Source organism: Botrytis sinoallii, assembly GCF_014898435.1.
Source record: "Botrytis sinoallii strain Bc 23 chromosome Unknown BSIN_003, whole genome shotgun sequence".
Classification (NCBI taxonomy): domain Eukaryota; kingdom Fungi; phylum Ascomycota; class Leotiomycetes; order Helotiales; family Sclerotiniaceae; genus Botrytis; species Botrytis sinoallii.
The window spans coordinates 279,702-305,933 of record NW_024066030.1 but is presented as its reverse complement, the minus strand read 5'-3'; the positions used below and the strand labels follow the sequence as shown (position 1 = coordinate 305,933).

Sequence of the window (26,232 nt, the reverse complement as noted above, 5' to 3'; positions counted from 1 at the left end):
TCGAAAGGGTTCCTAGAAATGTGTATGGGTAAATATAATTTTCAAATCGAATGAAAATAGCAGAGCTAATACCTTGAGAAGGAAAGATCTCAATATAGAGGAAATTAATTGTCGGAAGTCGGCTCCTATTCGGCTAGTCGTCGGGATAGCTGTTAGCCAGTCAGGCTAAGGATCCATCTGTTCAACGTCACCAACAGTCACCAACTGGTTCAGAATGGAAATCCCTGTTATACTCTTGCTAACTTCTACGATCACTAGTAGTACAACATCAATTTTCGTGGTAATCCTAGTTAATACGACAGTAACCCCATATCGAGGACACGTGGTCAAATTTGCATAAATAAAATGCAAGAGTAAACGAAAACGTCTCATTGAATAGTGGGTAGTGATGAACTGTTGGGTAACTAGCATATAAGAGTTCGGCTCTGATCGATGTATCCTGCGGCAACTTCGCTTGCACCACGAGCCATGCAGTCAATGGAGAGATCTTGGGGCTCGATAAATGCGTGCTTGGAACTCGTCATTGATACAAGCTTTTATAAGCGTACTGAGCTTTAATTCATTCATTTCTTTGAATGCAAAGCAATTCCAGACAATATTATAGGTATGATTCGGAAGTCCGCACTATATCTGGGATACCCTAAGGTTATCTTGAAAGATTTTGCAACGTAAAGTGATTGAAACGAGTGACGCGGTCGAGTAACGCGGTCAAGTGACGTGAAGGCGAATAGACCAACATCTACAGTATGATCTATTCTATTTGCCGATGTTTCAACAAGGAGAACTCGTATGCAACTGTTTCCAAAGCATTGGGATTTTTGGTCTGGATCTTCCAAATTGAGACGAACAGCTCGCTTGGGGTGGGGGTATTCGCAAATCAATTGGTGCGATGGTCGGAGCGGCGGAGTTGGAAATCTCCGCCATTACCACGCCCAAAATAATGACGCAAACTCGTTTTTAGAAGGAGCAGTGAGAAAATTGGGTCAACAACAAGCAATTCGCGCATGACAGAGGTTCTGATTTACGAGGAAATTTTCTTATCCGGTATTACTGGGCCCGCTGTTATGCGGCTAGAAAGATAAGATTTTTTTGGCAGGTCTAGCGACCGTCGCTTGTGGAGCAACTCACTTCGACTTTGCTTGTACCATCAAATCTTCTGGAGATGATGTCCTCAACTTAGCTAGCTAGAGCCTCAGATCTTAGCATTCTTCATTATTCATCGCTTCTGGCATGTAATACTCTATACCTATGATACCGAAAAATGTCCTCTTGGTTGCTGACCGATTTTATGATTAGCCGAAACAAGGGTTTAATTCTCAAGGCGAACAAATAAATGCGGAGCAAGTTACTTTCCAGATACGAAACCCCACAGAATTCACAGTACCCTGTCTAGTAAATTCTGAAGACGATAATGGAGACTCCACAAGATAATGTGCGCCCCGGATTTATTGTTCGGGGAATCGTTGCTTCCCCAGGAATAAAAGGATCCTGTCTTGGCCTTCTTATTTCTCTTGACCCTTTAAGTTTCTCTCTCATTCATATCTTACTACTTGTCTTGGCCATCTCGTCTTACCCGTCATGTCTTCTAAAAATTCTTATATGGGACTGCGCGGCAGAGCCCTAAGAATTGCCCAGATTGCGTTTATCGTTGGACCAGGCTTCACATTGTTTGGTTACAACCAAGCTGGTCTTGGCCCCTTAGCGACACTTCATAGTTGGGCACATCAATTCCCATCGCTGGACACAGTCAACACGACCGGCCCACTCAAATCACACAACTCAATCAACAGCGGTGCCGTTATTGCATCTTTTCAAATCGGATCTTTAATGGGTGCCTTATCATGCATATTTTTAGGAGATCTTCTAGGTAGACGAAGGACAATCTTTCTCGCTGCTTTCTTGACCCTCATTGGCCAAGTTCTCCAAGTCTCGGCTTATAACTTGATTCAGTTCGTTATCGGTCGACTGGTTTTAGGCATGGGCGTTGGAGAGATTAGTGTTATGATACCGGTCTGGCTAGCGGAATGTTCACCCGCGGCTCACAGAGGGCGAGATGTTGTCACTGCAGGTATCTTTATGTGTTTCGGCTATTCTGTGTGTAACTGGATAGACTTCGCATTTTACCACCTCCCAAACACGAATTTACAGTGGAGATTACCTTTGGCAATTATTTCTCTGCCGCTTTCACTTATCATGATGGGTGTTGTCTTTCTCCTTCCTGAATCTCCTAGATGGTTAGTTAGTGTAGGAAAAACAGCCGAGGCTACGAAGAATCTCTCAGTTATCAAAGATCTTTCAGTCGAAGATGATCGCATTCGCTTCGAAATTGCCCAGATCGAGTCATCGCTCGAATTTGCAACAGAAAACAGTGCATCACTCTTGCAGCTTTTCTCCAAGGATGATAAGGAGAGATTGCTTTACCGATTCGTTCTATGCATATTCTTACAATTTGTTCAGCAGATGTGTGGAGGTAATCTCATTTCAGTTTACGCATCGACCATCTTCCAGCAAAATCTCAATCTGGAAGTTAGCTTGGCTAAGATCCTGGCTGCTTGTGCCCTTACCTGGAAATTCCTTTGTTGCTTCATCGCCTTTGTCGCCATTGATCGATGGGGACGTCGCGCGGTATTCATCATTAGTGGCGCCGGCATGTCAATGTGTATGCTCGCATTGGCTGTTAGCACTAGTTTCCCCTCCTCGAACAAGAGTGCCGCCATTGCTTCTGCGTTCTTCATTTTCCTATTCAACTTCTTCTATCCTATCGGATTCCTGGGTGCCAATTTCCTATATTGCAGCGAGATTGCTCCAGTCCGACTTCGCGTGGCAATGAACTCAGTTTCAACTGCGAATCATTGGTTATGGAACTTTGTTGTGGTTATGGTTACACCAGTTGCCATTGATACCATCGGATATCGCTACTACATCATGTATACGATTATCTCAGCGCTTATTCCCGTCTCAGTGTATTTCTTTTATCCGGAGACGATGAATCAGAATTTAGAAACTCTCAACAATTTGTTTCGAGATGCGCCTTCAACCCTCCAGGTTGTATCATTATCACTCAAGGTGCCACGTGGTGAAGTGGATGAAGAACCATCGGGTAAGGCAGAGTATGTTGGAGGGGTGGAGCAAGTTGAAAAGGTATAATTTTGAAGAGTTTACAAATTGTATAGTAGTAAATTGTAACTTTACACTCAATTTTAATATTCCTTTCAAGTTACCAACCTGGTTCGATTGATTAAAATCTTCGATTGCTCACTAATTTTTCCAGCTTTCAAATATTCAGCTACACTCCCACCTTAACCCTTTACACTCTAAGAGTTTACTCTCCTGAAACACCATCATAATTATTCTGTAAGTACCTATTAATACTAAATAGTCGTATTATCTTAAAACCATCGATCTACCCCGTTTCCACTACTTTCCAATTCAATTACCCCCCACAGGAGTCATCAACTACCGAATTCACATTCACTATACAGGCAGGCACCTTGCTCGCCAAACATCTACTTCACTCCTTTCCATACTATAAAATCCACTGAATCTCCATCCATGGCACTCTCCATGCAACGAACACAATAATCATCAAAACCTATTAAGAGTTTGGGCAATTCCAATCTTGGAGCTGAATCTTCTCTCAAACCTTTCCAACCACCTCCTTTGATCTCACAATTCCTCAAACCATCTCACAATTTTCTCACGAGCATACAATATCATTCCCGCTATCCTTAATTCTCATCATTCATCACCGTCGTGCATGATTTCCGCTATCATCCAATTCCCAAACATCAGTATTGAATCCGCAAAATCTCACTCCCAAACCCCTACTACCATCTCCCTCTATCAAAGGAGTAACCAGTTGTACACCCCTAATACTTATCCAAAGCCTTTTTGCCCGCTCTCAGAACTACCTTGGGGGCAAGCTTGTGAGAGACTCAAGTAGTCATGATACCCAACGCTCACAGTCTAACAATCATTTATATACCTAGAACTTCAAAATCAAGAGTCAAGACTTCCGCTTATTCCTTTCCTTTCCTTGGATCCCTGACAGCTTCAATTCACTGACCTCGATTTCCATACTTCTCCTCATTTTATAGACCCCTCACACCTCTCTATTACCTATATAAAGACTTCTTCTTGTATGAATTATATTCAAATTCAGTCCAATCCTTATTTATTACAAAAAAAGGGACATCCATCACACTAGATTCCCAGAATTTCTCTTCTTCTTCGATCAGTATGTTAATCATCGTATTCGTAACCTCTTTCTGTTGTCTTTTTTGGTGTCATCACTCTTTATTATCGTTGTTCTCTTCCGATTTTGGTTGTTCTTCTCTTGCTCATCTGATCTACTTCCTATCGTCAATTCTCAAAACAACTTTTTTGTCATCACTTACATCTATCCCTCGCTCTATGTCTCTGCATTCATAACCAAAGCCTTCAATCTTTCTCTTTCCCTTTCCCTGAGCCCCAAATCTCACACACATGTACAGTCCCGCTTATGCGCCTTAGCTTTGCATATATTTCTTTTCCACAAATCCCTCATCTCGTTCCTTATATACACCACCTAGTCCCATCCAATTTCAATCCAACGACGTCCCACTTATCTCCCTTCCCCTTCCCCTTTCAATCTCCTTCCCATTCACTTAACCTCCCATCCCCCAACCCTCACCCCCACCATTTCTCTCTCGCTTCCCCTTCCCCTTCCCCCTACCCTATAAAACACCTCTTTTTCTCCTTAATCCTAGCCCCCCTAGAAAACCTATATAGATTTGCTCAGAACCTCAATCACCATCACAATTATAAATACTAGAATTTCATTCCCTTCATCCCATCACACTATATTATATCGCAAACCTATTATATCTCCATTCCCTTATCCCCTTTCTATTTCCTTTCCCTCTATTCTATCCCTATCCCCTCATTTCCTTTCCTTCTTTCCTATCCTTTTTATCTCATTCTATTTCATTCTATCTCATCCTATTCTATTTTATCCTATCCTATTCTATCTTATCCCATCCCTATTCTCCTATTCCCTTCCCTTTTATTCTATATCCCTCTATTCCCATCCCATCCCATCCATCCCATCACTATCAACTATCCAACTACCTATCCAACTACCCAACTACATAAACACCACCTCCCTCCCAACCACAAAAACAAACAACAATAATCATCAAATAAGATTATAAAAATCGATAATACTTTTCTTCCAGAATCTTATTATCATCATTATCATCATCATCATTATCATCATCATCATTATCATCATCATCATCATCATTATCATCATCATCATTATCATCATCATTATCAAGCCCTCCCCTTCCCTTCCCTCTTCTTTTCTCTATTATCTTACCCCTTTCCTTTCCTTTATCACTCTATCACTCTATTACTCTATCATTCTATCACTCTGCCACTCCTCACTTCTCATCCACTCATCCTCACTTATGTACAACCTCACTCATCCACTCATCCTCACTTATATACAATCTTACTCATCTACTCATCCTCATTTATATACAACCTTACTTATCCACTCATTTTTACTTATGTACAACCTCATTCATCCACTCATCCTTACTTATGTATAACCTCACTCACTCACTCACTCACAACTCTACAACCTCATAAACTCCATCCTAATCCTCAAAACCAATCCTCAAAAAAATCCATCTACATTCATTAAATTCAACCCAACCCAACCCATCCCAACCTCACAATGACAATATTCATATTCATATTCAAATTCATATTCATATTTATATTTAAATGTAGAGATAAGATGATCAATATCTAAACCCAACCCCAACCCCTTTCGAATTTCCCAATAAGAAGAATCCCATTAAATGCTCCTCTCCGAAGTTCTAAAAGTAGATACCCAATATTCCCGCTATGTATATTTATGATATGATATGATGATATGATATGCTCATTAAGTCCAACCCCAAAAATGCTCCGTTTATCCATGCATGCTTGCTCGTTCATATCTTCGTGTATAAAATTCCATCCAGCTTATTTAACTCATCACCATCATCCGAATTATTTAATCAAATCATGACTTTATCCCCTCTCACTCCTTCACATCAAACTTCTCCCCAAGCACCCATTCCAGGGCCACCACCTCCTCCTACAACCACACTTCCCCTCGTACTACTTCCTCCCAAACTCCCTCCAATATCCCAATAATGTCTCGAACTCCCACTTCCAATTCTCAAGCTCTTGAGTGTTCCACCAATCGGTACCCCTCCACTTCCCAATCCCATTCCTTTCCCCAATCCACCTAACCCTAGACCTACTCCACTCTCACTTGATCCTCTTCTTCCCACAGCCCCTCTCTTTCTCACTCCTCCATTATTCGCCTTGAGATTAACAAGCGGATGATGAGCCCTAACTCTCGCCACTCTCGCCAATGAATCTGGTGTATTCTCCACAGCCAAGTTTTCTCTTGTACTTTTCGATAATACTGAACCAGAACTCGAAGCAGTTGGAGCCGGTACATTATCGCTTCGACTCGTAAATCTACTTTTCAAGTAACGAAAGACCATTTTAATATCCAAATCTCTCTCCCATTCTTCTCTTGTAATAGGAGCACTATATGATTGTCTTGGTGTTGAATCCTCCAATTCTTCTGCTTTACTTTGGTTTGGGATCGATATTGGTTGAGGGATTGTAGGATGGAATTCTAGATCGTGGTCGGTATTTAGAGTTGAGGCGAGATGTTCTTCTTGCTCTTGTTCTAGTTCCAGATCCGGTAGAGGAATGCCCGTAGCCATATTTGAATTGCTACTCGATGCTGATTCTGGGATGACGGGTAAACCTGCATAAGGAAGAGGTGTCTGCTGAGATTGGAGATATGTTGTAAAAGCACCAGGATGATCTGAGAGCTGATTAACCAACAACCCCAATTCGCGAGCTATTCGTTCAAGGAGTCTATATTCCCACGAACTCTTATCAGGTTGTGTGGCCGTAGCGGGAATAGGTATGGCTCTTCCTGATCCTTTTGATAGTTCTTCTTCTATCGGTAGAGATTCGCCAAAGATGATTGAAAGGAGATCATCATCGATACCCATTAGATCTCGTATAACTCTTCGAGTGAGTCTGTTCCATAAACTATCATTTTCGCGTGTAATCGTTGGGGCAGGTTCTGCTTCGACATTGTTCAATGTAACCAAGTCCTCTTGTTCCTTATCTTCAACAACAGTACTCCTCTTTTCACTAGACATAGATTGTTTCCTCCTTCTAGTCTCCCGTTGTATTTCATCCACCAAAGCTCGACTCTGTTCCAACCTCCAAATTTCAATCCTCCTTGTCCTTTCCATTTCCGCTGCTTTCTCACTCTCCAAAGCCATTTCTCCAATTTCCAAACTTTCTCTCCTCCTCTTTACTCTTCTCGGATTGTACTGCTCGAATGCATATAAATGTTGTTGGACATCCTCGCCAATCCCATCTACCCTAAAACTCCCAAATCCATCGTGCTTCGGTAAAACAGGTCCCTCCTCATCTTCCCTATTCCCATAGACACTTGGATCCGTCCGAAACTCATGTAAATGGCTATCCAGGGAATCCAATTCAGCATCCTCATTATCATCCTCTGTTTGCGCATCCACATCCTCATCTACGTCATGATCATCGTAAATTCCATAACTTCTCGCCGCAGTTTCTAAACTTCCAAAATCACTAATTCTTGAATGACCAGCTGTGCGCGTTCCTCTCGTCCTCCCTGTACTAGCTGTATAGGTACCCTCTGTAAAACTTGGCGCAGCCGGTGAAAATAACACCCATTCTTGACTTGCTTCTAAACGCCCATCTCTCTCTTGTGCATTTTGTTGACTTCGCGTCTGCGAATTCGCATCTTGGTTCGGTTGCGTAAATGTTCGAGGGGCATGATGTGTAGGTTGTCTAAAAGCCATCTTTGGTATGTTGTACAGATGTAAATAAATACCAATAAGATGTTAGTCTAAAATCTCGTTTGTGATCTCGTTCGTCGTATCTTCGTAATGGAATTGAAACAATCGCAGTGGGTTGTAATGATATCGAGGTGAGAATAGGCTATTAATGAGACTGTTTGAATGTTTCGTGTTTAGTAGTATGACTTCGTCAATAGAGGGGTTCGGGTCTCGTATGATATTGATCGAGAATAAGGTTGTACGACGACCGAATACTCTAGTGTATTAGATACTTTAGTTGGATAAGGCGACTTTATAGACTCAAGTCTTGACGTATCGTTTTGACGTATAAGTATCTCTAGAATCTCTCTCTGGATTCTCGACTCGGGATTCGACAGGCAAATTCCACGGCGCTCTCTGGACAATGAGGTTATAGTTCTAGTAATCCCCCGCGTCTCTACTAGGCATGTCCTTTGATGAATCAAACTTGAACAGAATAATAATCCAGAACCAATAAACAGAATATCAAAAACTTCACTCCTCAAGATATGGTACCAATACATCAATAAATATCAATTGTACGTACTCGACAATACGTACAAACGAGTCGTGTCTGCTAGTGCAAGATCAACGGCTAAACCCACTGGCGTGACTGAACTAAATGGATAAGTACAGCACGCATACACGTGGACGGGTGGATAAGACTTGTTTTTGGATAAGGAATGGCGGACGAGGTGGGCTCAGTGGGGTTTGGATATCAATGTCTCAGATCAAAGCGATGATAGAGGTGGTAGAGGTGATCACTGACAGATGAAAGGAAAAGGAATGATTGGAATAATGGGATTGTTTGAAAAGAAAGAAGAAGGAATATGGGTTCGTCTACGAGTTAGATAAGAGGAAAGCAGAAAGAAAATGTTAGAGGAGTATTTAGTACAATCAAAAATTGTTGAGTAAAGGTTGGCTTAGCTGATACTGGCGAGTAATGAACTGATTGTCTAATATCTACATTTCTGAATTTTCCCTTGACTCTGTTTCATTGAAATTAGATAACCTAATCATATGTACCCTATGCATAGATATGTATCTAAGTTCATCATCCATCCATCATCCATCATTCATCACATCATCCCACGCAATCAGATTCTCCCGCCATATCCCGTACTCGTACCGTCCTTGTGTCTTATCATCCATTCCCCTTCTAAACTTTCTTCCCATCCCTCTCACACAGTTGGATATGCATCATCAACCTAATCCATCCGCCATCAGCCATCATCTATCAACTATCAACCCAGCCGCGATAAGCAAAGAAAATCTCTCAAAATAGTATACCACAATGGTGCAGCCGCAGTCATGCCAGCCAATCAATTCGGTGTGAGAGCGTCTGAGATGAGAGGCTAGATTATGAAGGGAATGGTCTGTAAGGCGTAAGATTTTGTTGGATGGAAAGATCCGGAAGAATCAAGTCCCATTGCCACGACTTGCTGATCTAATAAAACTTAGAAGAGGCAAGAAGACTCGGTAATGTTGTCATGATTGTCGTGATTGTCATGTTGCATTGTTAGTTTTTGGTTTCATTTCAAGCGGCCCGATATACCACTTCAGATTGCCTCTCTCGTCTTGGCTGCTGAGTTGTGAGCTGACACGAACCCTTGATTGTCGTCCCTTACTCGACCCATAATGTTGGATATCACAAAAAAAGAATGATCTTCATGTCAATATCACAGATAGTCACGTCACCAACTAGTCAGACATGGAAAATAACATGATGAGTTTTTGAAAGTCGTAGAATCAATTCCTTAGGTACAATGATTAGGATTTGTGTCTGCCACTTTATGTGACACCATGCTAATCCAGCCATTGCAAATGTACGCCTTTCTGATCATACCCCGAAATTCCCTTTGATATCAACAACTCGATTTATGCCTCAGTCTCGAAAGCAGCTGGGAAACGTCTGATGTTATCGGCCAACTTGCCGTGGTTGGACAAGAATTGAACATATGCACCATCGACCAAAACCTTTCCACTTTGCTTCTTCTCCATATATTCTTCACGACGGAGAGGAGTGAAACCCCAGTTCTTGGAAACAATGATCTTTTGGCGACCTGGGAACTTGTATTGGGATCTGCGGAGGGCCTCGAGAGCGTTGGGGCGGACTGAAAATTTGTTAGATGACTGTACATATGAAAGATCATGAATATAAACTTACAAGAGTCACGAGTTCTGATGGACAAGATGATTTGACCAATGTTGACACGGGCGACAGTTCCGTTTGGCTTACCCCAAGCACCACGCATACCAGTTTGCAATCTATCGGCACCAGCACAAGACAACATCTTGTTGATACGGACGACGTGGTATGGGTGAGCACGGACACGGAGATGGAAAGCTTCCTTTCCTGCGGACTTAACCATGTACCTGTTGAGTATGTTGTTAATATCCATCTCGATAATTCCACTTGATCTTCCCAATATCCTCTATCTTTGTTCCATCTCCACTTTGACCAAATTCCTTCGCTCGACGTCATTGATTCGGGTTAAACTCACTTGTTGGCGCAAATACGGGCGGCTTCCAAAGCCTCGGAACTCAATTGTTCATACTCGTTGGAGACCAAGTGAATGCAGAGAGGGAACTCGTCGACATTTGCCTTCTTACGACCGAGATCGAAGATACGAATCTTTGGGTCGGGAACACCACGGTTGAAACGGGACTTTGGGTAAGGCTATAAAATTAAATTTCATCAGTATTGACTCCTTCTGTTTATTGTGATTCTGCGATCGTGAATTTGGCGCTATTTCGATACATTCGTGATCGTTGATGCGAAAAAGCGGTCGATCGAATGGTCGGAAATCCTTCAAATCCACCTCGCACAGTTCGATGATAATTTGCTGGCGGAAAATGAGATTTACACACCTTGTTCTTACAGTATCTGTAACATCTCGCTGGGCGACGGGCCATCTTGAATGATTTCTAGAGGGTCTTTTGGTGTTGGTGTCGATGGGTTTGTTCAAGGGGATCGGGGGATTCAAAAGGGAACTTTCAAAGTTGGATTGATTGCTCAGCAAAGGTGCGCTAGCGCGTTTGTGGAAATATAAGCGAGAATATCTTTAGGGCAAACTTGATAATTTGCCAAATGAGGTAACTGGAGTTCCGGAGATGGGAATAGTGGCAATTTTCTATTTGAAATCAAGTCGATTTCAAATGGAAATGGAAGGTATCATCATGTCTCACAACGGAATTGCTTGGGCTTTATATATTATAAATGTTGTCATTAATTGTCAGCATCAAGATTTCTAAGTATACGGGGTCCGGCTTTTGATCAAGTCCGGCGCTCAGAATGAAATCCTTCAATATCGATGAGCCGGTGTGAGTCACTTTGAACATGAACATGAATCGGGTTACACGCATATCAACACAGACAATATAGGACCATCATTCAATAGATAAAAGAGTAGAAACAGTTTCCTAGAATCAAGGTATATCATTTTGTGATGCTATAAAGCTATGCAAGATGTGCATACTGATACATGTCAAAGATTAATCAATCATGACTGATCTTGTTCCTTCATCTAGAATTTCTCCACCTCAACAACCAATGCTAATGATTGATATTCCTAATCTATGCAGCTTGGCTAGAGAGAATATCGGAATCACCAGCATCCAAGACAGCCATGGTGGAACATCTGAAGAGCTTACCGCAAGCAGTACCGAGCTCAATCTATAAGAAATAAAATAGTAAGCAACTGAATACCCTCCAAAGTCTAGAGAGACTTTATCGCTGGGTAATGTCCTCCCAGGCCTGATCTCAGGCCTGATCGATAGACGGATATTTTGACAAATGAAATGTATATGTACGTACGTTGTTACCGGAGAAGTGGTGAACTTGAGTCTTGGACAACATGGAGTAGTACTCGAGCTCAGACTTGCGGAGAGGAGGGGTGTTTCCGGCAATGATGACGAGCTTGGCCTTTCCAGATCGGAGTTGCTTGAGAGTAGACTTGTATCCGAGAGTGACTGTAGAAGATAATCATTAGTATTTTGTTGAATTGTATTTCGATTGGAACCCATTTATTGCATACCCTTTCCGGACTTCATGACAAGAGCCAAACGACTGTTGATGGAGTCGGCGGTCTTCTTAGCCTTCTTAGTTGTTGGTGCCATCTCTGCGGTTTTGAAATTGGATAATGCGCTCCGGCTGTATTGGATTTGAAAGTTTGGTGTTGTCGTTGAGGTTGTCGAGCAAATTTCGAAAAGTTCGAAAAGTTCGAAAAGTTCTGAATATTTTCAAAGTGTGGGACGCTAAGACCAATTGCGCTAGGTTAGAAATGGACTAGACGTCCGGGAGAGAAAGCGTGACCTAAATGAGTGATTTCATCACGTGACTTGGATTAAGTAGGTAGGTAGGGGAGGCATCCATTTACATGATACAGGAGAAAGTTGTTCTTGTCATCTGGACTTTTGTAGCTATTGAGACGTCAAATATAAAGATGGCCCTGCATTGTTTCGTCGATATGGTTTACTCAGATACAAACTGGACGGCGAGAGGTGATAATCCCAGATTTTCCGGATTCCCCATATTCGAGTTCATGTCAATATCAACAACATCAACAACATTTACCCGGGCTCGAGCCAGGTCATTCACATATGAGGATAACCCTTGATCAAGCATGCTACATCACCCACCACCATCAACATCAACCATGAAATTTTCATGATATCAACAATGAAATTTTCATGAAAAACAGTTGAAGTCAATCAAGTGCCCTCTCTACCGAGGTCCTCTGTACATGAGAGCGTTTGTTCGAAAGAAGTTCCTCGCAAGTGAATCAATACTAGTCCTACTAGGTCGGTATCATTTCCTTATGAAGATGAAAACGGTGAAAGAGCGGAGATTTAAGATCATGCAGCGATGAAAACGCATGGTCCATTGTGCGGGCTTGTATGGATAACAAGAGATGGAAATTTGAGAACAGCCAGTGATTTGCTAGTGATGGAGAAATCCAGACCGTATCCAGGTACAGTAATGAATATCGAAGCCAGAGTTTTATAGATTAAAGAAGATATAGGAGTTGGGTGGAAGAATTAGCTGGTACTTTGAAAACAACACACAATAAACCATTATACAATACAAATGATAATAGCAATATAATATAATAGTAATAGTAATGATAATCATATTAACAATCATCATAATAATCATAATAATCATAATATCCTCAAAATCATCCATCCTCCATCCTCCATCCTCCATGACAAGGGGTTTGAACACGTATAGAAAAGAACAACTACTTCCCTCCCTTTCCTAGGTAGGTACTTTGTTGTAAAGTCAATCATCCTTGGAATCATATCATCCTTCACTTCCATACTTCACTCCATCACACCCTTCACTCCATCACACCCCTCACCTACCGCCGAGCTACCGACGAGTCTACATCGTACCCTTCCTTCATTTGTATCTCCTGATCAGAAAATCAATGCAAGCCCATGGTGCTCGTCGTTCCTTGCTGTCCAACGATACCATCCCGTTACCCAGTCTTTTTTGTTTTCAACCGCATCAACCGTTCACACATGTACATTAGGGCGGTTACCACATACGGTATATGTTGAACAAGATACATAACGAAATCTTATCGCACCGCATCTTACCTTACCTTGCCTTGCCTTTGCCATACCATACCGCATTCTTACTGTATGTAAATTCACCTGAATCACAAGTCAAACATCTGCTTGATCGCAAATCTTAAATTTTACCTCATATACTGTCGTTTCATTCACGCATCTTTGCCAACGGCTGCGACAACAATAAACAAAGCCTCCATCCAAAGTCTCCATCCAAAGCCTCCATATCCACAGAGTGAACGGAAGCGGCATATACATCAACGGAGGAACAGAGAGACTGAGCCACCCTTGAATCTGACCCGACAACCATACAACCATACACCTGCAACCCATACAACCATACAACCATACAACCATACAACCACAACAATCACAAACCTAGTCCTACGAAATCTCCAAGAATAGCTCACTCAGTAACGATCCAAATTTATTCAACACCACTTCACATTCATGCAACACAGCAAATAACCCTTAATCCTTAAGATTATTGAATATTTCACTGCTATCTTGCTACACTCTCTCCATTACCCTTTAACGAGCATACGTTTCAAATCAATTATTTATTACGAAATCACGGTTTCGTTATTTGCTTAATACCCTCATTCAGGATACACCACAGTCACAATGTCAACAGCTACAAAGAAACCCCCAGTATCTTTAGGAGCTGGTCGCAGAACGTCATCAGATACTTCAAGTACCGGTATCCCGAGCAGAACTGCAACACGTTCACCAACAAAAGATTCTTCACCTTCTACAAACGGAACACACGCACGAAGTCGTTCAATACGCAGTGGTACCCCATTATCCGCACGAGCTGCCATGCAACGACCAGGCGCGAGTACATCCAATCTGAGTTCAAACAGTGTACCATCTGTTGCGGACGATGACGCAAGGGCTGAGAATATTGCTCTTTTGGATGATTTGAAGGAGAGACTTCGTAAAACAGAAACCATATCTGAGCAATTCCAAAAGCAAGCTCAAGTTCTCCAGTCAAGATTAGATGAAGCCCTACAGGATCAAGGGAAGTTGGAGGATCGTCTACATGAGAACGAAGAGAAATTAGAAACTTTACAAAATGAAAAGAGAGATGCTCTTCGACAGAAGAGGGAGATGGAATCAATCTATGAAGCCGAGAGAAGTTCCATGACAAAGGAGAGGGAAGAAATGGCAAATCGAGAGGAGGAAATGCAGACGATCATTCAGCGATTAAAGGATTCTCTATCGCAAAGATCCTCGTCAGATGAAGAATCTCGATTGTCTCGACGTTGTAAGTTGCCAGACATTTTATTGGACAATCCATTATGCTAACATTATGAAGCAAATAATTCCTCTCCAAATATCGAAAATGGCCAATTCGCTCCTCCATCCGGTTTAAATCGCAGCGATTCTCGCAACAATTCCAAATTACTTCTTCAAAAAGACAGACTTATTGAATCCTTGCGATTAGAATTGGCAGAAGCTCAAATCAAATTGGTAGAATCCGAGAATATGGGAGGTGGAAGAATGCAAGAGGTCGAAAAATTACTTTTGGAAGCACGTATGACAAATGCAAGATTGATGGAAGATAATGAGAGTTTCCAATTACTTTTACAAGAAAAGACGTTGAACGGCGACTTTTCAAAGGATCATTTTGAATACATGGGTTCATCTTCCAATGCCGATGCGCTGAATGCTTTGGAGGGACGATCACCAGGAGCTTCTCTCGCAGATGAACTTTCCGAACTTAACGACAATGAAGGCGAAAATGATCAACACCGTCGCCTTGAAGCTGAATTGAAATCTGCCAAGGATTCGAATAAAGCTTTGACATTATACATCAACAAAATTATTGAACGACTACTACAACACCAAGATTTCGAAGCAATTCTTGATTCGGATTTCAAATCTGGAGATGCTAAGGGTCCTGTTAATAAGGATAAAGATCTTCCACCACCTCCACCAAAAGAACAAGCTAGTGGCGCATCTATTCTTCAACGTGCAAAGACTGTAGCTATGGGAAGTCGCAAACCAAGACCTCAATCTTTTATGCCAATGAGCCATGGAACTCTCAATCAAGATCCCGAAACAGCACCTAGTATACCATTCGGAGTTGGCCGTTCATCAAGTGTTCGACAAGGAGTTCGTCCTAAATCAGAACAGTATACAGGCGGTGGAGCATCAATTGTTAATCAAATGTACAGAGGCGGCCAAACCTCACCACCCCTCCATGGACCCCAAACTCCTCGACACTCGCAAACCTTTTTCGGGACTGGTCCCATGGCCGGTAAACCCACTTCTCGCCATCCTTCCTTAGGTCAAGTACCCACAACTGGTAATTTCCCGGGTCTCAAGAGCGAAACTAGTAGTATAAGCGGAGATAGCGGTGAGGTCAGTACACCGCCCAGTACTAACAGCCCTCCACGCAAAGAGGCGAGAAAATTTGCGGGTAATAAACCAAAGCCATTGCAATTGGTTCAGGATAAAGAAGAAGAGGATAAAACGAAAGCTAAGAGAGCTAGTTGGATGGGGTGGGCTTTTGGTAGCGCAGGAGCTCAAAAGAAAGAGGATGGTGTTGCATCGGCAGGGGTCCTTGGTGAAGATCCAATTATTGAATAATTGCGCAAGTGGCTGGACACTACGATCTGGTTGAACATTTGAGAGAAATGAATTAGATATGGAGTCATATTGAATTGGGATAATAATTCTTGGGGAGAGATATTGGTTGGGAATTTGTGTGGAATAATGTTGGTGAGATATATGGTTGATGCGTTTGGTGTAGATTTGGAGAATTAGGTGGTGGATATACTTCTTTTTTCTTCCCTTTTTTTCCTTCTATACTTCTTCACTACGGTAGGGTTGGCGGGGAAGGGGGCAGGATATTCTTCCCTCAGTTCGTAGTCTATTTTTACATGGACGTTTATTAGTCTAGATAGACCAGTCTCTTCTCTACATTTTGGGGAGCTTGTTAAGAGCTCGCTGGCGAGAATGATGATGGATGGATACTTTGCATACGTGCATGGATGGATGGATATATATGAAAATGAGAATGAATGGATGAATTTGAATGATATTCTATATGATGATTTCTGAGATGTGGGTTTTTCTGGTGAGTGAATGAGTGAGTGAGTGATGGGTGTGATAGGCGTGGAATGAATGATAGGTGTGAAGTAGATGTGAAGTAGATGTGAAGATTCATTTTCTAGATTTCAAACAAGAGCGTGGTGATTGTGAGTTTTACTTTTGTATGTGTGTGTGGGTGGGTTTGGTTGTATGAGTGAGTGTATAAGTGTATGAGTATATAAGTATATAAGTATATAAGTATATAAATATATGAGTATATAAATATATGAGTATATAAGTGGTGGAAATGATGGGTGGGATGGGATGATGAATAATTTGTAATTTGATGGAGTGGATGTGTGAGTTGTGAGATGGAATATGATTTGGAGAGCGGGAGAGTAGAAAAGATGGTTGGATGGTTAGATGATAGGGTATTGTGAGTATTATGAGTATTGTGAAGGAGTGGGGGTTGGTAGGTATGAGGGGAATAGGAATAGGAGTAGGAGGGGGAGGGGAAGAGAGAGGGGATGGATATATGAGAGAGGGGTATGAGAGGGGGGTATGAGATATGGAAGGATACAGAAAGAAGGAGGTGATGGAATGAGATAGGTGAATAGTGGAGGGGGAGTGAATAAAATAAGAACAAGCTAGGGAAAGAAAGGGAAAGGGAAGGAAAAGATAAATGGAAACGGATGGGGGATATAAAAAGCATTGTATCTGTGAGGGGCTTTTCTTTGTAGATAGTGTTTGAGGGCAGCAATCGTTGGATGCAAGGAGAAGAATTTTCTGTGATGCTTTTTGAGGGTGGATGATTTTGATGGAGGGTGGGAGTTGGTTTGAGATGATAGCGAAGAGGGATGGTGTGGGAAGTGGTGGTGGTGTTGGTGTTGTTGATTGGTGTTGTTGCTTTATTTTCATTGGCATCGTTGTTGTCGGTAAGATGACTTTTCGTTGATTTTATCATTCCGATTTATTTGGCTATTCATTCATCTGTCTATTTATCTATCTATCTACACCAAAATTATCAAACTACACAATTCAAAGTGCCTCCAGGAGAACTTAGAAGTGTAGTTATGAGGTGGAATTTCTTTGGTGAGGAGGTTCAACATATTTGCCGTTTTACATATGGTGGCTAGTTGGCATGTGGTGATGAGTATTTATTTTTGAGAGTGGGAGGAGGGGTTTTATATTGGGGTGGGAGAGGGGAGGGGAAAGGGGGAGAGGAGGAGGAGGAGGAGGAGGTTGGACGAGAGGGAAGTGGGGGTGGATGTATATTCACTTGTGCATACAACATGTGATGGGCTGGAGATCTGATTTGAAAGGTAGGTAGATTATGAGGGTGATTCATATCGGTATGTATGTATTTACGAGTATATAAAACTTGAAATCTGTTGTGAGATTCTGATCTTCAAAGGTTCTTCATACATATATACCACATCTAAATGCGCCTGTGCGGTGTGGGTGATGATGGGATGGTGTTGAGATTTGATCTATTTGGTTTTTGAGTTCTTGGATCTGGGGTTGTGGGGTGGGGTGAGATGAGAGTATTCTCATTGTCTATCATCTAATTTGATATTATTGTCATCGATATAGATATTATTGCCATTCATCATTTATCATCCCGACAGTATATTCAATTAATATAAAATGAATTCAAGCATTGGCGGGAGGTTGAAACTAGTATAGTAAATGCATCCCTTTTTTTTTTGCGAACAAAATGCTCAGAATACCTGGCCTGTATCACATCCTCATATCTTTTTGTAACGTGTTTGGTATCTCAATAATAGAAAGTTCTTTCTATTTATATTAGAGAGAAAGATTATCTGGTGGGGTTAGGGATAGTCGCAATACAATCAAACGGATCAACTTCTTATCGAAAACAAATCAATATTGGTTTAAAATCAATTAGTTTATAATGGAGAACTCTTTGGAGTTACAAAAGCTATCGAATATGCTAGCACTATAGTATATGAAGGCCAGAAATTTAAGATCTATTCGGACAATCAAGCTGGACTTTATCGCCTCAAAATCCCTTCTGATCATTCAGGGCAAGCCTATCAAATAAGAGCAATCAAAGCGGCAGAGATTATCAGAGCAAAAGGAGCCGAAGTCTCCTTAAATTGGGTCCCAGGCTATATCTCAATATAAGGAAACGAAATGGCGGATAAATTGGCAAAAGAGGCAACTTCGATACAGGTCACTTCAAGTGAAACCAGTATAGGGCTACTTGGTATGATAGTAAAGGAATACGATTCCAATCAATGGCTAGAGACACTTAATCAATACGAATCCAGATCGAATCAATCCGATACAACCTATTCGAAACTCTTTCTATGGAAAATTGGCTCCAAAATCAAGCTACTGGAAGGCACCAAGCGAAATACCGCTAGTGCCTTCTTTCAACTCAAAATTGGCCACGGATATATCAAGTCCTATTTATATCAATTCAAGCTTTCTAATAATAAATGTATTTGCAATAATATCGAAACTGCCGTTCATCTCCTGATTGGATGCTCGATATACAGAAAAGAAAGGAAAGAAATTTTCAAGAACCTACCAATATCCCAAACCAACCTACAATTCCTGCTACATACGAAAATAGGCATCGAACTAGCAACCAAGTTCATCAATACTACCAAAATTGCTACAAGGACCTGGCATCTAGCCAGAGCCGAAACTCAAAACGAAATAGTTGAAGAGGAAGATTCAATAAGCGAAGGAGAGAGAGTAATTAGAGAGCTAGAAGGAGAGATACGAGAGGGGAGAGAGGAGAGAGACGAAAGAGAGGAAAGAGAGGGGTAAAATCTCTTTCAAAACCTATTGTATAGATTACATACAATAGTGGGCGCTATACCCCAGTATTTGTTTTCACCTCCCCCATTATTTCATTCCCATTGTGTATTTCAAAAGTTATCCGCTAGCGCCCTTATGGCCTAGCCGTCTTATATAGTCATGGACTGAAGCGGGACGTTAAATTAAATCAATCAATCAATCAATCAATCTGGTGGGGTTAGGGAGGGGTATGAAAGAGGATTCATTTATTATTCCATTTCTATTTGTATAACTCTCCTGGTTCTGCGGATTTATTGTACTTCTTTCCCTTTCGTTTTGATTTCTTTTTAGAGTGGATATGACGTCATGATGAATTCATTGCTAGATGTTCTAGAGGAGGGGGGGTTTTATTCGTTTATATAAATAGTGCAAGGTTTGTTGCTTTTGTGATCTTTAAACTACCTGCCACCGTTGATATTGATAAATATGTCGCGAAAGCAAGAAGTAATTGTCGTAGGGATCAAGGTTGATAGATGGACTAGGATACAGTGTTGTACTTGCTTGGAGTTTGATGGTAGTCTCTTGGGAAGTTGAAGATTTTTGTTATCAATTTTCTTCTTTTGTCGTTGACTTGAAGATAGGATGTTCATTATCACTTGTGAAGTATCTTTTTTAGTATACTAATATCTTCTGTTCAATTCGAGGTGGGGTCAATAACTCTGTGAGGAATAGGAAACTGAAGAGAAGTTATTATTGAAGATTGGAGTTATTAATAGAGAACTAAAATGTGAAGGACTGTTATAAAAGGATTCAATTCTACCTTAGAATCTAAAACTAAAGAAAGAAAAAAAGAATAAGAAGAGAACTGTAAGGGCTCCGGACTATATATATCAATGAATCACATACTAAGCTAAGGTCCTAAAAGCTAAATGATTGAAAAAGGAATCTGAAAGGGACTGAATCGTTATATTACTTTTCTATCTGAAAAAAGCTTGTCTTCAAGCATTTATCCATTTCCTTATCTTCAATAATATTATTATATTCATTATCACCATCTTCATAGTGTTTCAGTTATTGAGATAATGCCTTAAATGGGCCGAAAAGGTTTTAATTGATTAGGTGATATTCTTTAAATTTGTGAGGAAAGTATTTGAAGTTATTAGCAGTATATCAGATAAGGTCAATATTGTAATTATATTATTATACTCAATAATAAATACTATTACAAATACTCTTTGAAGTTATGATTTATTTGATTTCTTATTCTTCTTCACCAGTAATATTGATTGAAGGGTCAGAATTATTCACTTAACTAGGAAAAGGATTATTCGTAGCTTTTCGTAGCTTTTCAATTAGAAATGTATCGAAAATTTTCATTGTATCTGATAGCATTAGCTTGAAGGAATACCCTATCTTTTCGACAATAAGGAACTTGCCGTTTATTGGAAAATCTAGCTTTTTTGAAGGGCGCTCGGTTTGATAATATTGTATATCAAGCTATACAAAATCGCCTACTTTAAAATCAACAGATTGTCAATATATGTTAATTTTGAGCTAGGCTTTTTCTTAAGTGTTTGTAAGATATTTTGTAACGAGTTTCCATATATTATAATATTGTTAAACTACAATGCAGGCTTTATTTACACTAAGCTTATCCTTAGTTTTAGTATTATAGAACTTTCAATCCCAAAAGATTTATAGGGGATAGTTGTATACAACTTCAAATAGAGAAATACTATCAAAAGAATCGTAAAGTAAGATAAGCTATACGTAATCTATTATTAATAAGAATTCTGATTAATTATCTTGATAATAGAAAATAAAGAATCGGAATCTCTTTTGAAGATATTGATTATAGATCTCAGTTTATTCATCAGTTTGAGGGTAATCTGTAATTGAATAGCTAGTATTAATACCTAAAATCTTTTGAAATTCTTTTCAAAAACTTAATATAAATTAGGATTCACGATCGGATATTATGAAAAAAGGAGGACCGAAATAGCAATAAATATGATAAATATATAATTTGGCTATTGTAATTAAATCGATTGTCTTTTTGCAAGGAATGGAGATAGCTTATTTGCTAAATCGATTAATAATAATAAATACATTGTCATATCCATATTTATCTTTGTTAAAGCTATAATAGTCTATAGTAATATATTCCCAGGGTTGGCTTAGTATTAGTAATGAGTATAGTAAGCTAGGGGTTTTGTTTCGGGGGATATTTATTCTGTAACAAGTATTGCAATTTCGATAATATTGAGCTACTATTTGAGAGATTCCTTATCAATAATAGCAATCGGTTAATAACTTCAGGGTTTTTCGGATACCTGAATTTATTTATTTTTTTATTTATTTATATTAATTAACGTCTGTTTTGGACCTCCCTAAGGGTATTTAGACATGCTAAGATAAGGAACTATTTGAGCGGCGTGATTGTCACAACTGAATTTAGCAATTTAACTTCAATGTTAGGGGCTATTCGCTTTTTTGCGGGTGTGATCCGCTTCTGTTTCCAGAAGGGAATGTTTGATCCGAGTTGTTGTTGAGGTAGAGCTTGGTTTCCGGGTGGATAGGCTTGTTGTAGGCTTCGATCTTTATAGTAGAGAAAAAGAAGTAAAAGTGGGTTGCTATTTGTTTAATTGAGTAGTAGGGCTTTTATATTATATATTGGGTTTACAGTTTTTAGGGTTATAATGTATTCGAATGATCAGTTGAATGATAAGTTTATAAGAGATGGGTAGTAAGCTTTATTGAAAAGATTATTGTTTTTTAAGAATCCTTTAATAATTAAAATAAATCTGAATATAGAACTCTGAATCGGTGATTAGCTGAGTAAGCTTATTAGATATATATAAGAGTTTCTTGATATATATGATCACCTGCTTATTAGATTGTATTTCTATAGGGGCAAAGGGCCAGTCTAAACGCTTTAGATTATTTATAGTGTATTTAAAGAAGTGATATGGTTTCTTAACACTACTGTATAAGTAGTTCAGCTTATTGTTTTGATAACCAAATCGCTGATGGTAAGCGGCGTAATCGCTGTGGCCTATTTTTATAGCTATTAATCAATGTAAGACTGCTCTTGATAGAATTAGTTCCTTTAGCTTCTTTGTATTATATCTAGGAGACTATTCCTTATAACCAGCGGAGAGAAAGGAGTTCATCTCTTTCCATTAGGTAGATTCTGCGTATAGGCACTTCTAACGAACGATCGTTCGGACCCCACTGATTATTGGTAGCTTATCGATTACCTGGTTCATAGGCCTAATTATATCTGTATTTGTTAAGCGATCTACTTTTTCATTGCCTTTGATCTCCATATATCTAGATAACCATTTTATCCTGATATTGAGTTATTTTATTGCTTTATAATACTTATAAAAGGCTCATTGTATTGTAAACAATGCATTTCCGTATATACCCCAAATAACCGATATACTATCAATATACATCCAGATCCAGCTATTTAAGGGATCTTCAAGCATAATGATTAGATATTCCAATCCATGCTATACTCCTATCGCTTCTGTATTGAATATATATAAATCGCTTTGGATCTGCTTAAATCCAAAGATTATTTGAATATTATTACGATATATTGCATATCCATAGCCAACACAATATTTACAATCAATGATTTGTTTTAATCCATTAGAGAAAATCGTATAATCTTCGAATAGGAATTATCACCATTACTCTTTGAAGGCTTGAGCTGCTTCTTCTTTGATTAATCCTTTTGTTAGATCCGTTCTGTAGCTACTCGAAAAGTACAAACAAAATAACTTTGAGTATTATATCTCTAAAATAAAATGGTTGAGCTATTGGATTCTTGTAAAAGGCCCTCTTACTGTGTTTGCTTTTTGTCTGCGTTTTTGTATTATTAGCTTCAAATGATTTACTAGTAAATATTAATTGTTGATTATTTTTAAACGAAATACGAATTGCAACTTGACATATTCTAATACAACTATCCCCAATGGCAGGTCTGTTTTTTTGATAAAAACTGTGATCGGTATAGTCTTATATACTGGGATTGCTTTTTTTGTAATAATATTGATTATTCTATTGATACAACAAAGATGACCTTTTATGCCTACACTTATACTTGAATTGCTTTGATCTAAACTAGACTTATGTTTATCAGCATACCATACTTCCATACCAAATAATACTATTAGGAAAACATAGATGATTACTGCTTTTCTTAAAAAGGAAACTAGCAGCCCATATATAATACAAGCAATCGATCTGATATGCAAGGCTACTTTCATAGCTTTCGCTGTATATATTTTGATATATTGTAAGAACGAAAGCCGACAATCGAAGAAGATGCCCAGCTATCTCAAAATAGACTGAGTGCTTCCACTCGTTACAATCAGTACTAAAGTGATTATCAGATCTGGATTTACTATTAATAGTGGATTAGTGGTATCATATTGTCTGATAATATGAAGTAGTTCGAACTTCTCAGGGGCAAATAGGATTCTGTTCTCCTTACCCCATCTAATGATCTGCTGTACTTGTCGTTGTAGGATCCTAGTATTTGTAGAGAAATACTTAGAAAAGTGGTAGATCGCAATATTATCTGTATAGCCGAAACGGAATTTCGTATCTTGATTAAGGAGCTCAGCAAGATAGAGCATATAAAGTATAGATAATAATGGGGACCCCTAAGGGGTACCGCATACCACTAGATACTCCTCAATTGTAATATTTTCGAATCTCACTCTGACTTTTCTGTTTATAAGGAATAAGTTTATCAATTTGAATAGCAAAGTTGGCCACCCTTGTTTAATCATTCGGCTTAAAAGTTGATGTTTTAAAAGAGTATCAAAAACTCCCTGTATATTTATAGTAATAATCGAAACTATATTACCAGTTACTAATACAAGCTCCACATTGTAAATGAAGGCAGCTACTAGATCTGTTTCTGATCTTCTGGGGAGCGCTTTGTAGTATTGTAGGCTGATTACTTTATATCTCAAAACTATTCAAGATATTTGGCTGGCTATATATCGTTCGAGATTCTTTCCGATACAAGAGATCAGGGCTATTAGTTATCACAACCGTGATGATGTTTTGTCTTTCTTGCCTACCTTGGGAATCATTACTACCTCCGCTAGTTTCTATTCTTCTAGATAGTAGTTTAGAGCTAGGCATAATGCAAATATCTCCCGGATCAGTGACTTGACACTCAGCCAGTATACCTTAAGAAGGCGCACAATAACTCGATCCACTTCTAATGCAATACACAAGGCTCCTATGATATGCTTTTCTACTTCTTCAGCCAAGATCATTCTTTTCTAGGGGAGGGTTCTCTTGTGTGTTTGATTACGTAGTGAATTGTTTAGAAGATTATTGTTTGCCTTAAATCGATCCAGAATCGCTATAAATAGAGCATCCGCTTTCTCTTTTGTATCACAAATCTTCTGCTCACCGATTATTAGGAAGAAGGATTTTGCATTACTTTCAAAGATTAACTTATACCATCCCATAATTCGATAGAGTTCTTTATTGTTCTTGACCCCATCTAGATGTATAGCCTAATAGAATCTCTTGGCTTGTTGTATTACTTTTTGTAAAAAGTATATAGTATAAATCTTCCTTTCCAAGTCCGTTTCTCTTTGTACTTCTATATATACTCAATAAGCTTCTCTGTACTTATCCGTTTACTATAGCGAAACTTTTCCTACTTTTCGATCGATCTTGCTAATTATTCAGATCGACTTGTTTAATGCTTTTACAAGCTTACTAACATAAATCTCGATTTCGATTATGGTCTGGATATCTATATTATTGAGATAGGCTAGCTGATTAGCTATTAATTTATCCAATCTCAACAGATCCGCCTTTTTTATCCAGTAGTAATATTAATCCCACTTTATTGTTCCGCGGTTCACTAGGTTGATAACCTGAATAGTATGATCAAATCTACAGTAGAATTCTTTCAATACCTCTATATAAGCGAATAATATATTAAAGAAGGTTAGATCTAGCATATGCCCTTTTGTGTAAATGGGTATGCCTAAGGTACCTATAAACTCTATACCCTGCTTGTTTGCTTATATTACAAGCTGCACTTTTTGATTGGCTGCGATTACCCCTGGTTCTCATAGCTTGTGCTTTGTATTAAAATTCCTTCCTATAATTGTATATTCATTTGGGATTAAGTGTATAATATAATTAATAATATCCAAAGTACACAGAGCTTTATAGATATTCAGGATCGAGTATCCATTAACTCGTATCCAGAGTAGGTCTCTGTTTTCGAGTCGATTTATTTGCTCTACTTTCAAGTGCGCATCTTTTTGTATATATATTATAACCCGAGGGCCTTGTTCGTTCTCCTCCAAGTCTCCCTGGAGATTCCAGTTATCGATTGGCTGATATCGATCGTATGCATTGTGATTTTGTATAATTGAATTCCAATATAATCTTGGCTCCTGTAAACAGATTATATCCAGCTGAACTTTAGCTGCTAGTTGTAATAGTGTGATATGATTTGTGTATCCCCGGCCTACATTCGCCCAAGCAATAATGAAACCTTTATTCCTCTGAATATGCTTATCGATTGTACTACTCATAGAGAGAATCTAAATACAGTATCTATCGTTATAAAGGTCTCTGTATTGTTCATCTCCAGATCTATTAGAGTAAAGGCTTTTTCTGCTAAGGCTTCTATATTGAGATTCCGCTGACTTTGGCTACAAGCTGGGTATATGCGTAGCATAGTTGATGCGATCAGCAGACTTGTACTAAGTTTGTACAGGCATTTGCTAAGGCATTTATTCTCATATGCTATAATCCTCGCTCCTGGAGTGATTGGGGTTTCTGCGATTGTTACTCTAGGAGGTAGAAATGGTTCAGAGATGTAATCCGCTTCGTCTGTATCTACTCTGTGTAGTAT

The 26,232-nt window shown here is 39.4% G+C and overlaps 5 protein-coding genes across 5 annotated transcripts; 2 read left to right on the top strand and 3 right to left on the bottom strand.

Moving 5' to 3' along the window:
- Nucleotides 1–1,578: 1,578 nt before the first annotated feature.
- EAF02_001937 (uncharacterized protein) lies at nt 1,579–3,147 on the top strand (the record flags this gene model as incomplete). Its single annotated transcript, XM_038897985.1, has 1 exon — nt 1,579–3,147. The coding sequence occupies one exon, from the start codon at nt 1,579–1,581 to the stop codon at nt 3,145–3,147; it is 1,569 nt and encodes a 522-aa protein (XP_038761677.1).
- Nucleotides 3,148–6,086: 2,939 nt separating this feature from the next.
- EAF02_001936 (uncharacterized protein) lies at nt 6,087–7,913 on the bottom strand (the record flags this gene model as incomplete). Its single annotated transcript, XM_038897984.1, has 1 exon — nt 6,087–7,913. The coding sequence occupies one exon, from the start codon at nt 7,911–7,913 to the stop codon at nt 6,087–6,089; it is 1,827 nt and encodes a 608-aa protein (XP_038761676.1).
- Nucleotides 7,914–9,806: 1,893 nt separating this feature from the next.
- On the bottom strand, nt 9,807–10,844 carry EAF02_001935 (uncharacterized protein; the record flags this gene model as incomplete). Its single annotated transcript, XM_038897983.1, has 4 exons — nt 9,807–10,042; nt 10,096–10,304; nt 10,433–10,608; nt 10,800–10,844. The coding sequence occupies 4 exons, from the start codon at nt 10,842–10,844 to the stop codon at nt 9,807–9,809; spliced, it is 666 nt and encodes a 221-aa protein (XP_038761675.1).
- Nucleotides 10,845–11,263: 419 nt separating this feature from the next.
- Nucleotides 11,264–12,047, bottom strand: EAF02_001934 (uncharacterized protein; the record flags this gene model as incomplete). Its single annotated transcript, XM_038897982.1, has 3 exons — nt 11,264–11,604; nt 11,746–11,900; nt 11,966–12,047. 3 exons carry the CDS (start codon nt 12,045–12,047, stop codon nt 11,506–11,508), a joined length of 336 nt encoding a protein of 111 aa, XP_038761674.1. The 3' UTR covers nt 11,264–11,505.
- A 2,082-nt stretch (nt 12,048–14,129) lies between these two features.
- EAF02_001933 (uncharacterized protein) lies at nt 14,130–16,100 on the top strand (the record flags this gene model as incomplete). The annotated part of the gene is made up of 2 exons (XM_038897981.1): nt 14,130–14,772; nt 14,824–16,100. 2 exons carry the CDS (start codon nt 14,130–14,132, stop codon nt 16,098–16,100), a joined length of 1,920 nt encoding a protein of 639 aa, XP_038761673.1.
- Between the last annotated feature and the right edge of the window lie 10,132 nt (nt 16,101–26,232).